Source organism: Gastrolobium bilobum, unplaced genomic scaffold (assembly GCF_033153095.1).
Source record: "Gastrolobium bilobum isolate Gb01-03AN ecotype WA unplaced genomic scaffold, APGP_CSIRO_Gbil_v1 utg3870, whole genome shotgun sequence".
NCBI classification, from domain to species: Eukaryota; Viridiplantae; Streptophyta; class Magnoliopsida; order Fabales; family Fabaceae; genus Gastrolobium; species Gastrolobium bilobum.
Window position 1 is genome coordinate 824,407 of NW_026895180.1, and position 14,812 is coordinate 839,218.

Genomic DNA, 14,812 nt, shown 5'->3' on the forward strand with positions numbered 1-14,812 from the left:
ATTGTAGTTGTAGAAATTCAGAAATCATAGCATCAAGCCTTCTAACCTCAGAAATAGAATCTCTTGCTTCACAAACAGCCATAGTGAATTTAGATTGAACCAACCACAAAGACAATGCACTAACTTCATTAGTAGTTGTTTCAACATGAATGCCTGCAAATTCTCCAACCCTATAACTTGCATCCATTGTCCACCTAGACAAAATATATTTTTCAGGAAGGGTCATTATTTGTTTCTTCTTCATGATGTATAGAGTATGTCTACACAAAATCCCCATAGTTTCAAATTTTGCACAAGAACAATGAGCTGTGAATGTTTCTTCCAAATGGTAGTCGACAATTGCCCACCACTTTTTATCAACTTCACGAGATCAAACCCGGTACTTGGTACATTTATTGTCTGTTGAAATCTTTTCATGAAAATAATCACCAATGGCAACCTTCCACTCCTTTTTGAAGATCTCAAACATTTTTCTTGTGTAGCGCTCTCCGGCTGTTGCTTCGATTGGGTGAGCAGTCTCCAAAATTGCCTTCGTATTTATTGTTTTGAAATCTTCATCTTCTTCTGCATCCCTCCTAGACTTGATTGCTTTGTCATATTGGATGACAAAGTCATTTAACATTGTGTTAGAGTTGACATATCCATCAAAAAAAGAATTCATGCTCTCACTTCGACCACTTGTGGTCATTCCGGCAAAAAATGTATCTTTCAAGTATGCCTTTGCCCAATGATGACGTGAAGTATACATGTTAGCCAACCAACTACCTGCTCTAATATCATATTTATTCTTTAATGCTTCCCACTTGCCTTCAAACTCATCGATGTTTTGACTTTTATACCACTCACGGAAGTCAACATCAAAACTATCTTTAAATTGTGCGCGAAGTGCTTGACTATGCTCCATAACATGTTTCTTCAGGTGCCATGCACAAAAACGATGTCGAGCTCCTGGAAATATCTTAGCAATTGATTTTCCCATAGCTTTGTCTTGATCAGTTATAATAGCAACCGGAGACCTATCAAACATACATGTTCGAAATTGTTCAAACAACCAAGTAAAGGTTGCTTCTGTTTCATCTTCTAACAAGGCAGCAACAAATAAAATTGATTGCCCATGGTGATTAACACCCACGAAAGGGGAAAAAGGAAACTTGAACTTGTTTGTTCTGTATGTCACATCAAACACAAGGACTTCACCAAATTGGGCATATGCAACCAAAACGTGCAACCAAAACAGTAGATGATCCTGGAGATTGTGTCTCAATAACACTTTTAGCGAGATTTTCACAATTTTCCATGAGTTCCCTTGTATAAGTCTAGATTACAACCTGCATATATAAAATTATTTTTCTAAAATTATTTTTCTGAACCAGAGGTGTTAGCATAGAAAAGAATTCAACAAAATTTCTAGGCTACATTTAAATACATAACATGATACTTGTAGCACCACAACAATGCTCCATCTTGGATTCTCTATAAAAGGATAAACAGGATGCCAATTGTTTTTTTTCTAGTCTACATTCAATCTCTCTCTATGAGTGAGATATGAACCTCAATAAAAAGTTTTGGTTCTTAAATTTTCTGAAAGAGTGATACCACTTAATCCTATTGTCCAGTTTAACAGAGATAAGAACATAAGACTAGAGCCGCAGAGGATCTCTAATAATGTGCAGCACAAATCAAACAAAGATTTAAATAAAATTTCATTTCAGAAAGGCATTTATACTTTTTTATTTAAATAAAAGTAATTGATTTCATATAAATTAATTATACATTGCACCATTCAAGCTTCTATTCAGTCACTCAAAATGAATATAAGTAGACATAAGTTCAAGGCAGATCCAAAGTTGATATATGAAAATCTTAACTCTACTTACAACTTTCAAGTAATGATATTATTCTGCACAAGATAATGTAACAGTATTATTTAAACTTACACAGAGGAGCATTAACATGGTCAATAGAGGCACAACATTAACAAAGATATTATTTTTTATCAAAAAATTAAAACAAACACTTTACCCAGAAGGCACAACAATAAAAAGTTTGAAATTCATTCATGAATTAAAGAAAAAATATCAGTATGGTAGCATATTTTTTTGTTAAGGCACAACAACACACATGGTGAAGCATATAGAATTACATATATCCCGCATGTGATAAATAACATTAAAAGTCATGGAAGCAGGCACATGCGTCTCGCATTAAAAAGATGGAAGTAACATATTATGTATAAAATAAAATAAGATAAACATATTTTGTGATACTTTATAAAAGCAGCCACACTTGTAATCTAAATAAAACAAAAACAATACTGACCTCTGGGCAACAGAAGGTAACCATCACTCTCAAGTCCACACAATCTTCTAAATGGAAAAGACTCAGTGAGTACGATAGAAAATCATTCACATGCCTTCAACTAAAAGCTTAAGCTTTTGAAAAAGTTGGCTCCTAACATGGTATTTGAGTGTTTATGAGCAAGTGGTATTGAGTTACATACCCATTCTTCTAATAAAAAGTTGAATTTTGGCGCAAGGTAAGTATGTTTTCATTCATCAACGTTTTGAGTCCAAAGAGCTCTTGTATAAAGGAATGTGTTAAAATAATGATATAGAGTCATTCATGTGCTTTCACCTAGCAGCTTAAACTTTCAAGATAATTGTTTCTTGTTAAGCCTATTGTCATTAAAAGTTAAGACCAAAAACATTCTTCCAAACAAGTTTTGTTGTTTCTTTATTTTAAAAACAGACAGCAGTTCTTGAAAATAAAAACCAAACAGCCCCTTAAACACTATTAAGCCACAATACTAAGAGAAAAAGTACAACTTTATACCATATGATTCTTCCAATTTTCGTATGAATGCCAATTGAGAGAGAGCACCTGTAATTCCAGAACAGAGAAAAATCCATTAGATAATTATATAATGAAAAACTTTGCTGGTATTGCTTCCTGTTAATAATTTAAACAGTAATAACATTTTATTATTGACATAATTCTAGTAGTGCAATAAGCCAATACAGGAATGTAGAAGAAATAAATCCACCAATTTGCACAAAAATTATTCAGAAACAAGAATTATCTCTAAATTGCACGCAACAGAGTCTATAGATTTTTCAGAAAGGGGTGGGAGGGGAGTTGCCAACACCTAAAAATAAATTTAGGGCACTGAAGAAATAAATTTAGGGCACCAGAAAATGGTGGAGGGAGAGTGAACGCCCAAAAAGGAAGAGGGGAAGGGCTACTGGCGATGAAGGAAAACCACCGACGAAGGAGAAGAACGCAAGTTGCAAAGGAGAAGAGGGATTAGACTACAAGCTGGTCCAGTTGCATTTGCTCGAGCCAAGCTCCTAAAACTCTCTTACCTTACCTAGTAAAACCCTTTCATCCCATTTCTTGTCTAATCACTCCATTTGGGGGAAGAGCAACCACCGACGGAAAGAAGACAGAAAGGAGAAGAAGCCCTCTGCTGCTCGACGGCGACGAGTTTGGGAACGGGACTGCTGTTGAAGACGTTTAATATTAGAAGACAAAGTTTTTTTTAAAAGACCAAAACGACGTAGTTTTACTTAGCTGTAGAGAAGCTTATCTACAGCAGCTGTAGAAATGATTTCCCATATATATATATATATATATATATATATATATATATATGTATATATATTTATATATATATATATATATATAGGGTCAGGATCATTTTACACTAGTGTAAGTTACACTCTCAATCTTGTCCGCTGATCCCACTTATATCTAAGTGCTCAAATTTTTTAGTAATGTGAGCCATTGGATATAAGTGGATCAATGATCAAGATTGAGTGTAAGTCTTCTAACTCTTACACAAGTGTAAGAATATCCGCTATATATATATATATATATATATATATGGAAAAAGTGTTTGTCCTTTTAAATGACACAACTTATATATCATTTCACTCCACATCTTTATTTTTTTTTCTATTTTCTCTCCATGATCTATCTCTTTATCTCATTTAAAATGACACAACTTTACATCTTTTAAAATGACACACATTTTTTCCTATATATATATATATATATATAAATAATTTAAGTAATTTAAATATTTTAATTAAAGGTATATGGCAGTTTTTAAAAAAAAGGACAAAGAATAGGGTAATAAATAATATTTTATCAGTTTACCAAAAAATAAATAAGTAACCATTTATCCTATTATTTATCAAAATTATATTAAGCACATACGTAAGAAGTAAAAAGATAAGTAAGAAATTAATTAAGCAAATTTAAAAATTTCTTAATTATATTTTATTTGTAACGGATAAATAAAAAAAGTCAATAATATATAACTTGAGAGTATTTAATGATAAAAATAAAAATAAAAAAACAGTTTTTTTTTTAAATTATATGTTTGATAAAAATAATATACGAAATAACAATCTCATTCTTAGTAATAAATACTCTAAATTATTATAAATGAGTAAATTTATTTTGGGAAAAAATGAGGGTTATAAAATCTGAATTCAGGTTATTTAGAGAAAAATAGGAGGAATAAATCCTCGCCACAGAAAAAAAAAAAAATATTCTTTTTGTTTATACAGCATCTCACACAACATATGAGAAAATCCATGTCCAAAACGCAACTACGCAACTGTGACGGTGACAATCATAGGACCACTTGCTGCTAGTTACCTTGAAGTTTCCGTCCTCATTTACTATACAGTTTTACCAAAATGCAACTACGTGGCTGTGACAATCATAGGGCCCACTTACTTACTGTTACTAACCTTGAATTTGTCGTCTTCATTTACTATAAAGTTTTGCATATATATATAGCTTGGTTGACATGGGCGGCTCTAGATGGATGATTATGATTTAAGAAGGAAACACGATAGAAGGTTATTTTTTGATTGGTTAAAACAAGAGATATTGTCATGTTTCACTTCCCGGAGAGGACCATTTGATGTTCTTTTCCTCATGTTTGGCTATTTCTGTGTTTATTCTCTTTCTCGAAAGGGACTACGATGTTCCTTTACCTCTTTTGACATAAGGCCGGGTTGAAAGATTCAAATATGAGTACGAAGATTATGTTATACTGATATGAGGAGGACCACATCTTTTTATAAGGGATATTATTTCATTAATGGTTGTCTTTTTTCTGCTATTATTTCATTAACGTGTGCTTTTTTTTCTGCTATCACTGCATCACTTTTATTGGGGTAGCAGATACAGAAAAAATGAGCTCCATCAATATTTCTTTTCTAAATAAATCATGACAACCGACATATTCTGACTTTCTATATGTTGTTACAGAGAATTTCTTCTGAGGTGACAACAGAAGTATAAAAGCCTTTATTAATAATTGAAATGACAAACTATAATGAATAAAATGAGATTAAATCTTAGGGTGTTATTAATGTTATGTGACATGATATAAGTGAATTCTCCAACACACACAATAATGGGGAGAGAGAAAGTAGAATGATAAAAGAGAAAGAAAAACATGTGGATCCCACATCTTTAATGTGTGTGTAGGAAAGTGAAGTTATGTTATGTAAAATAATAAACATAAAACCCTAAATCTTAATTCAAAACTTGAAGGTTATAGATCTTTCATACAAAGTTATCACTTGGTCTATGTCTAACCTAGGTAAGATTGTATATTACTCACACTTAAATATTTTCAACCCAAAAGCTTAGGCTTAAGAGTGAAGGTCATTAATGATTTTTATATTATATCTCCTTAACAAACTTTTTGAAGTTGAAGCATGAATATTGCAGAGACCCATATTTTAATTCTACCTTGTACTCTCATAATTCCACTAGGTTACTGACCATGACAAGTAACCATTTACCTAAATGCTTAAGCTTGCAAGTGGAGGCCATAAATGATTTTGATATTTTTCTAACACGCCCCTTCACACGAGATCTTACTAGGCTTGAAGAGTGAATAATGCACAGACTCATCACCTATCTATGCTAAAAAAACTCCACAATATTAATTTTTTATTAATAAAATAGGGGCGGTGAGTATCGAACGCATGACCACTTATTCATGTCGACTCTCATATTATATAAAGAACTAATTCAATTGGTAAAAGTTTAAGCTTGTAAATGATATCGATGAGTCTTTAATGATATTATATTATACTTCTCTAAGACTCTCCTTTAGGACAACTTCTTCAAAAGTCTCTTATCTTGGAATATTGATATTAGCCTTTTGCAGAGGCCTCATCAAGTGTATCTACTCGGTCTAGTTAAACTCTTGGAACCCTTTACAAGGATTACTATTTCACCAATGAGTTAAATGACAAATTACAATAAGTAAACTGACCTCACATCTCAATCAACGTGCGACTTCACACTACTCATACTTGAATATTTACCACCTATTCAAATATTTGAAAATAAAAAAAGAATTTACAATCCTCGATAATTCGGTATAGTGACCATTTTGCCACGTTTGGACAAAAAAATTACCAGACTGCCACGTCAACAGTAAATTTTGCCAAAATGCCACGCGGCATAATTCGCTACACAGTGTAGCGAATTATATATGCAAGTAATTCGCTACACAGTGTAGCGAAATATGCCACGTCAGAACGCACAGAAGCAAAAATGCCACTTGTCAAATTTTGCAAAATTCGCTACATAGGGTAGCGAATTTTGCAAAATTTGACATGTGGCATTTTTGGTTCTGACGTGGCATATTTCGCTACACTGTGTAGTGAATTACTTGCATACATAATTCGCTACACTGTGTAGCGAATTATGCCGCGTGGCAGTTTGGCAAAATTTACTGTTGACGTGGCAGTCTGGTAAATTTTTTGTCCAAACGTAACACTTTGATCACTGTTCCCGATAATTCATTAGGTGCAAGTAAAATTCACCGCTTTATTTACTAAAAATAAAATAAAAAAATCCACCGCTTTACACACAGGTCTACCATAGTTTACGATACACTATTTACACTCGGTCTACCTTTGGTATATGGGACAATAAAAGCGAAAAATTTTAGAGTAATACCTTACGTTAGACATTGAAAACTATACTTTTTATTATTTTAGTTAATTTGTCAATATATTTTAAAATTTTAAAATTAATTATGTCTTCTTTATTTCTTCATCTATTTAAATTATTATTGTTAATTGCAAAAAAATAAAATAAAATTCCAAGGAGCTCTTTCTCTGCTGCGGACCCATCCATTCTCTGAATATAATTATGTTATGCGTTGCAGAAGAATAATAAAGTTTCTGCATATGTACAATAAATCACAATGCTATAACGGAGGAAGTGTAATATTGAGAAGAAGAAAGAATGGAATGAAGAACATGTTGAATGTTGATATGACCGCCGGATAGAAAATACCTGATGTTATGGCACTTGACTGTTGCGATCACGGCAAGTATAGCGATGGTACAAGTAATTAATAAAGTGAAGAGTAAGATATCGTTCTTAGATGATTGATCTATCAAGCACTAATCTCACTACGCTATCAAAGTTGGATTGATTGCAAGAGTTTTTGTGAATAATGATTTAAATGTAAAACACAAACTAAAACTATCAACTAATTATCAATAACAAGAACCAAGAACTCGCAATGAAAATCGAAATAAAATTAATAATGCAAAACGCAGCCAAGGATTCAATTTCCCTAATTTCATCATAATGAATCTACCCTTTCCCTCAATCAACACCTAATCTCATGTTGTTGACAATTCATCATATATTAATTAAAACTCAATCCCTTGGTAAATCTAATTCTTTGACCTATTAAGAATCATAATCCCCTAGTGAACCAACCTAGAGCAAGCATTAAGAATGAGAATCAACAAAGTCATAGGTTCCATTAGTCTATTTCTAGATCAAACAAAATCTAGCAATTATTCAGATCAAAATCATACACCAACATCCTTATTGTCATGCATAACTCAAATATACTTCTATGAGTGATCAGTTCACAAAAGAATTAAGAATGAAATATAGAATAATTGCACAATATGAAAGATTGAATATTAAATTGAAAGGAAATAGTATATAACAGTAAGATCTATTTGTTCCATCTAACCCTAACTACAAAAAAAAACTAACCTAATATAGTGGAATCAAGAAAATAAGAAATCAAGAAAGCTTCCCCAAACTCCATTGGTGTGATGGCATAGTGAATCTTCTAGGTTTCCAGCATAATCTTGAATCCGACATGTCTTCGGCTCTCAAAAGCATGAAAAACGCGTTTCTTCGATGAAAACTATGCCTCTGACATCAAGTGATATGTGATTTCTCTTAAACATCTTAAATATGTGTAGAAACCATAAATTTGGTGAAAATGCCATAATAGGCCTTGGTTGGGTGGGCGTTAAAACGGCTGGAACGCGTTAAAATACACTATTTTGATAGAAAAATATGGTTTCATATTTTGGGCATAACTTGATCTACACTTGTATGATTAATGTGATAGTGGTCTCGTTGGAAAGATAAAATAGAGACTACAATTTTTATGCAGAGCACAAGATCTAAATCCATCATCTTTGATACGGAAAATTGGCCCAAAGAAGAAGATTTTTCTAATTGGTTACTCTTTATTTATCGCTTTAAGTCCTTCAAGCTTAACCATTGCTCAAATGCTCCAATTCAACTTAATTGTCTACAAAACAAGCAAAAATTATTCACATAAGTCAATAATTCAAATTCTATGCTTTTTAGCCAAATAATTCTAAATTTTCATGTTTTTGACTAGATAATAGATGTGATTTTAGTCCTTAAAACATAATAAACTATGAGTTTATCATTGACAAAAGATGGTTAAAAGTAATTCCATTTTTTATAATCATACCAAACATCGTTAAAAGAAAATTTTAATCCATTAATCACATGAAGCATTGTTTTTCCAAGAGCTTAAAATCTCATACAATTTTAGAAAACTAGTCAAACATTTTTTATTTAAAATCTTTATCTTTAAAGCATGTCTTTTATTTCTTATCATATTTATATTTATCTAAAAAAGTTGAAAATTTTATGTAATAATTAAACAATTTTTTAAGTTCTTATTTTTAACTTTAATTTAAAAATAAATTTTAACTTAAAAAAAGTTACGCCAAACATACACTTAATACTCCAAAAAGCATCACACTATCTTTGGTAGGGCCAGGCATTCCTACTGTAATTTTCACATATTCAGAGTTTAAAACTTGAATTTATTTTAATAAAACAAAATCAAAATCAGCAACCATTCTATTTCATCTTACACTAATAAATATTTTATATTAAGTTTATATTTTGATGATATCACAATCAGTCACAATCTTAAAATTAATTTAATCAAGTCACTAGGAGAGGCGGATTAATGATAAAGGGCTTGTATAATTTGCATGAAATTATATAGGTTCCAATATAACGATATCATTACATCCAAAAAGAAATAAAATTAATTCAATAATTAAAGAGTAAAACTCATTTTGGGTCCCTAACAAAAAAACACGATCCTCACTTTCGTCCCTTACAAAAAAAAGAGAGTCAACTTTTGATCCCTCTTCAATTTCAGTTCTTTGAAAATGTGATCCTTTAGAAATTCAATAAAGATTTAATTTAGTCCCTAAAAAAAGACTAATATTGATATATTTTTTTTGTAAAGAATGAAAGTGAGGACCATATTCTTTACAAGGGACCTAAAATGGGTGCAGCTCAGTTGGTAACTTGGCGCTGAGTTAGTGGGGTTGGATATGTGTTCGATTCCCGCTGAATGCATTCTTGGGGAGGGGGCTGAACCTTTAGCCATCACTGTTCTCCCGCACTCCGGATTAGTCCCATAGCCGACTCAAAGAGTCGAAACTCGTGGGGATACCGGAAGGAGCCAACTCGTCTCAAAGAGATAATTAGAGTTGGGTAACTCCAAAAAAAAAAAGTGACCTAAAATGGGCTTTACTCATAATTAAATAAGAAAATAAAAATAAAAACATGCAAGAGAGAATTTGCAGCCGCATATGAATAGATATTTTCTATATATTCTTGTGTATGAGGCCTATATAAAGGGAGCGAGCTTTGGCTGGAAGGCTATCAAGAGGCCAGCTGGTAGCAGAGAGACACAATGAGCAGCGACGTGAAGAATATACACTATGACAATCTATCGTCTCAAAAAGTTTCCGCAAATTATAAACCCAACATTTGGAAACACCACTTTCTACAGACCCTTGCCAGTAAATATGATGTGAGATACATATGCTCTTATCAATTTTTATATATATATATATTTGTTTTCGTTGAATTAGTCTTTTTATTTCAGAGTATATGTATATGTTATAATCTAAGTAATACAGCAAAGATATTTAGGCCACATATATAATGTTGTTTATTTTCTTCCCATGATTAATGAGTTCTGTAAGTTGGACCAACTTGCAGTTGCTTAGATAGTTCAGAAGTTTGTGTTACAGTTTATCATTTGGGTTTGAATCCCAGTGCGTGTCATCTGAAAGCCACATAGAGAACCCCTTCAGCTCAAGAAATAATGCCTCAAAGTAGTGGTATCTATTGCAGCCATACAATTGTGGCTGTGAAGTCTATATTAAGGAAAAAGTGGTTTTCCTTATAATTACTTATCTTATGCGTTTTTTTTTAATTACTTATATCCCTTGTAGATTTTTTCATCCAAATTCATATTAACACTGTTAAAAATTTAGCTACCTTAACCATTTTATCCACTTAAAAATAAATCACTTTGATGTTTTCTTTGTAGTCTTTTTCTTCGTTTATATTATAGTTTGCAGAGATCACCATGACTTTTTCTTGAACCCAATTCTAATCAGGTATATTATGCTTCAGTCATTTTAATGTTAGTTTTTTAGGGGATAAAGAATTCTACCGCACCAAATTCTCTTCAACATTACAAATTTCCTTCAACTTAGTAAACTCTAACATGAATGAGAGAAAAAAAACTATAACTAAAGCACTCCAAAGTAAGTGATAAACATGAACTTGAAAAGGAAAAATCACATGCCAAATAAGTGATAAAAAAAATAATTGGGGTAAATGATTTTAAGAGTGACTTAACTTTTCCCTAAAATATAATATGCCATCAGACAACATATTCCTATTGAGTTTGCATTTTTAAAATTTATTATTATTTTCTCAATTTGGCATTTTAACATGATGTTGGGGTGTTATCATCATTATTAATTTTGTTACATTACATTATACTTTTTTTATCTTTATTTTTTTATATATTTTTTTTTATTTGTTCAAAATTTTCAGTTTGACTAATTGATCGCAATCTGACCAATTTTTAAAGAGAAAAATGTGTATTGACACCTTGTAAGTAGGGGTATAAATGGGCCAGGTTGACCCAGCCCAGCCTACATTAAGCCTGGCTTGGCCTAGCCTTTCAGAAAAGTAGAGTAGGCTTAGGCTTTTAAGAAAGCTTTTTTAACAAATAGGCTGTAGGCCAATTTTGTCAAGTCTGACCCAAAGCCTTGTAGGCTGGTCTATTTAATTTATTAAAAATAAAATAATATTTATTTTATGTGGCATAAAAAAGTATCAATACCAACCTTAATTTTTAGATGAATGACATTCTCTTATAGACTTTATTTCAACACCCAATAATTGTATTTTTCTTATTTTCCCCATTTCTTTGACTCTGTTCCTCTATGATATACATTCTAAAGCTGGGATATTATGTTGACTCTTTCTTGTTTGTTATTTTTTTCTTATGAGAAGTACTAGTGCATTCATGGATGAAACTTTCTTTGCTCTATACAATTATTTTTTTTGCTTAGTATCTACAGTGGTAGGCCTACAAGGCCTGTAGGCCATGTCGGGCTTTCTTATTTTAAAAAATAGGCCGGGTTTGGCCTACAAATAAAGCCTTTGATAGGCCAGTAGGCCAGATAGACTGAATTTTTTTTTACATAAGCTTGGGCCAGGAAGGCCAAAGCCCAGCCCAGCCCATTTACACCCCTACTTGTAAGACAACACTAATAACAAAGTCAGCCTGTTTTTCTTTCATTTATACTTGGTTGCACAATTTCTGCACAGAAAGAAGATTTTAGCAGGCAGTTAAACAAGGTGGTGATTGAAGTAAAGGGTCTTTTTGTTCAAGAGGTGGACGTTTTGCAAAAGTTAGAGTTAGTTGATTGGATCCAAAAGCTAGGCCTTGCCATCCACTTTGAGAAGGAAATCAATGAGTTTCTCGAAACTATACTTGTCTATATCAAAGACAGCAACAATCCTTGTATTATAAGAGAGAATTTGCAAGTAACAGCACTATGCTTCAGGCTTCTAAGGCAGCATGGATATAATGTTTTGCCTGGTAAAGAGTTGTGTCTCTCAGTCTTACTATATGTCACATATTGAACTTGATCATTAAAATAGATCCTGCAAACTAACTTTTGGTTAATTCTGAAATTAAACTCAGGCATACTAGGTAATTCCTTAGATGAAAAGGGTATAATTATGAGGAAAAACTCATTTGATGGTGATGTTAGAGACATTATGGAGCTTCTTCAGGCCTCACACTTGGGCTTAGAAGGAGAAAATATACTGGATGAGGCCAAAACTTTTGCAATCAATTATCTCAAGAATGCTTTCACTCTCACTTCCAGCAATAACATGCTTCTTGAAAGAGTGCTCCATGCTTTGGAGCTTCCGTCCCATTGGAGAGTACCGTGGTTTGATGTCAAATGGCATATTATGCAATACGAAAAGGAGAAATACATGAACCCTGTTTTACTTGAATTGGCTAAATTAAACTTCAATATCATTCAGTCCAAGCTTCAAATCGAGGTCAAGGAATTATCCAGGTATTTTGAAAAAATATAAATAAATAATGTTAAAAAAATATAATATAAAATATAAAATCATTAATATGCTTTCAATTAAGTAACCGTTTAAGTTTTTGGGTCAAAATGATATTTTACATAATATTAAAATTTGTGATCAAGTGGTCACATGTTTGATTTCTACTATCCAATTTCATTAATAAATAGTTATATATTGTGGAGAATTTTTTTTATAGGTAAGTGAACATACGTATTGTTTATCTTTCAAATCCAATAAACTCTAATATGAAGGGACATATTAAAAAAATTAATATAAAATATAAAATCATTAATTTGTGTTGATCACCTGATTAACTGCGTAAACTTTTGCATTGAAATGATTCTTTTTTTTACAAACAAATTATAAGACTACTAATTTATCTTTTTAATTTGTTATCTAGGTGGTGGGAGAATCTTGGCATACAAAAAGATTTGAGCTTTGCAAGAAATAGATTGGTTGAAAGCTTCATGTGTGCAGCCGGAGTTGCTTTTGAGCCTAAGTACAAATCCATGAGGAAATGGCTCACAAAAGTGATAATTTTCGTCCTAGTGATTGATGATGTTTATGATATTCACGCCTCATTTGAAGAATTGAAGCCGTTCACAATGGCATTTGATAGGTTTGTTTATTCCCAAGATAGAATTAGATTGTTATGTAAAGCTTCCAACAAGCTAAGCTTGCTTATATGTTTCTGGTTATTTAGAAGAGTAATTTCATTATATAAATGTTCATACACATGCAGATGGGATCGCAAAGAACTTGAAGAGCTTCCAAAGTACATGAGGGTTCTCTTCCTTGCACTTAAAGATGTGATAAATGAAACTGCTTATGAAATTGCTGGAGAAAACAATTTTAACATGGTGTTACATTACCTAAAGAAAGCGGTACCATTACTACTTATTATAACCATTTGTTTTTATTTTTTCAAACTCAAATCAATGTAAAAGACATATTCCATAATGTTACATTAGAAACGAATTAACCAATTGTTGATTTGATTGTAACAATTTCCCCCCTTAATGTTACATGCAGTGGATAGATTTTTGCAAAGCATTATACATGGAAGCAGAGTGGTATAAAAAGGGATATATTCCATCTTTGCAAGAATATCTAAACAATGCTTGGATTTCATCTTCGGGACCAGTAATTCTACTCCATTCATATTTTGCCACAATCCATGAAGTAACGGATGAGATAGATGACTTTCTACACACATATGAAGATTTGGTCTACAATATATCTCTTGTAATTCGACTTTGCAATGATTTAGGGACCACAGTGGTATAACTTTGTGCCTCGCATACTCATATATATATATTTTCTGTTAATTATTTCCATTCTTTTTGCTTAAATTATAAAATGTTAACATAGAATCAATCATAAATGCAACAGGCTGAAAGAGAAAGGGGTGATGCTGCTTCATCAATCACATGCTACATGTATGAAATGGATGTTTCAGAGGAAATAGCAAGAAAGCATATCCAAGGCATAATAATCAATGCATGGAAAAAGATAAATAGGAACTGCTCCACTAATGTTGCTTCTTCGGTGGAGCCATTTCTTACTCAGGCCACAAATGCGGCTCGTGTGGCCCATACACTCTATCAAAATGGTGATGGATTTGGGACGCAGGATCGAGATATCAAAAAGCTTATCTTATCTCTTATCGTTGAGCCCTTTTAAAAGTTCAAGGGCATGCATGTGTTATTTATTAAAAAATAATGTAACTACCGTTTCAAAAAGTTGTATTTTGTTTAATTATTAAAAATATTGGAAGTATTAGACAAAAAATAATTCTAAGCAACATTTAAATACACGCATATATATATATATATATATATATATATATATATATATATATATATATATTATTTACTAATATAATCTCAGACAAAATACAATTTTCCTTAGGTGTATGTGCATGTGGATCATAACTCTGATAGATGGAATCGTCTGTGGAAATGGTTTGGATCTCAAAAGATAAAGGTTTTTATGTGGAAAGTATTTTATGAAAAACTTTTTACTAGAA

The 14,812-nt window shown here is 32.0% G+C and overlaps 2 protein-coding genes across 2 annotated transcripts; one reads left to right on the plus strand and one right to left on the minus strand.

Annotated features, from left to right (window-relative positions):
• Nucleotides 1-370: 370 nt before the first annotated feature.
• LOC133297763 (protein FAR1-RELATED SEQUENCE 5-like) lies at nucleotides 371-1,298 on the minus strand. Its single transcript, XM_061496961.1, has 2 exons — nucleotides 1,198-1,298; nucleotides 371-1,016 (listed from the first exon to the last, which is right to left on the minus strand). The coding sequence occupies exons 1-2, from the start codon at nucleotides 1,296-1,298 to the stop codon at nucleotides 371-373; spliced, it is 747 nt and encodes a 248-aa protein (XP_061352945.1).
• An 8,727-nt stretch (nucleotides 1,299-10,025) lies between these two features.
• LOC133297523 (alpha-farnesene synthase-like) lies at nucleotides 10,026-14,595 on the plus strand. The gene is made up of 7 exons (XM_061496694.1): nucleotides 10,026-10,177; nucleotides 12,001-12,274; nucleotides 12,380-12,764; nucleotides 13,184-13,402; nucleotides 13,526-13,667; nucleotides 13,816-14,064; nucleotides 14,176-14,595. The coding sequence occupies exons 1-7, from the start codon at nucleotides 10,058-10,060 to the stop codon at nucleotides 14,464-14,466; spliced, it is 1,680 nt and encodes a 559-aa protein (XP_061352678.1). The 5' UTR covers nucleotides 10,026-10,057; the 3' UTR covers nucleotides 14,467-14,595.
• The last annotated feature ends 217 nt before the right edge of the window (nucleotides 14,596-14,812 follow it).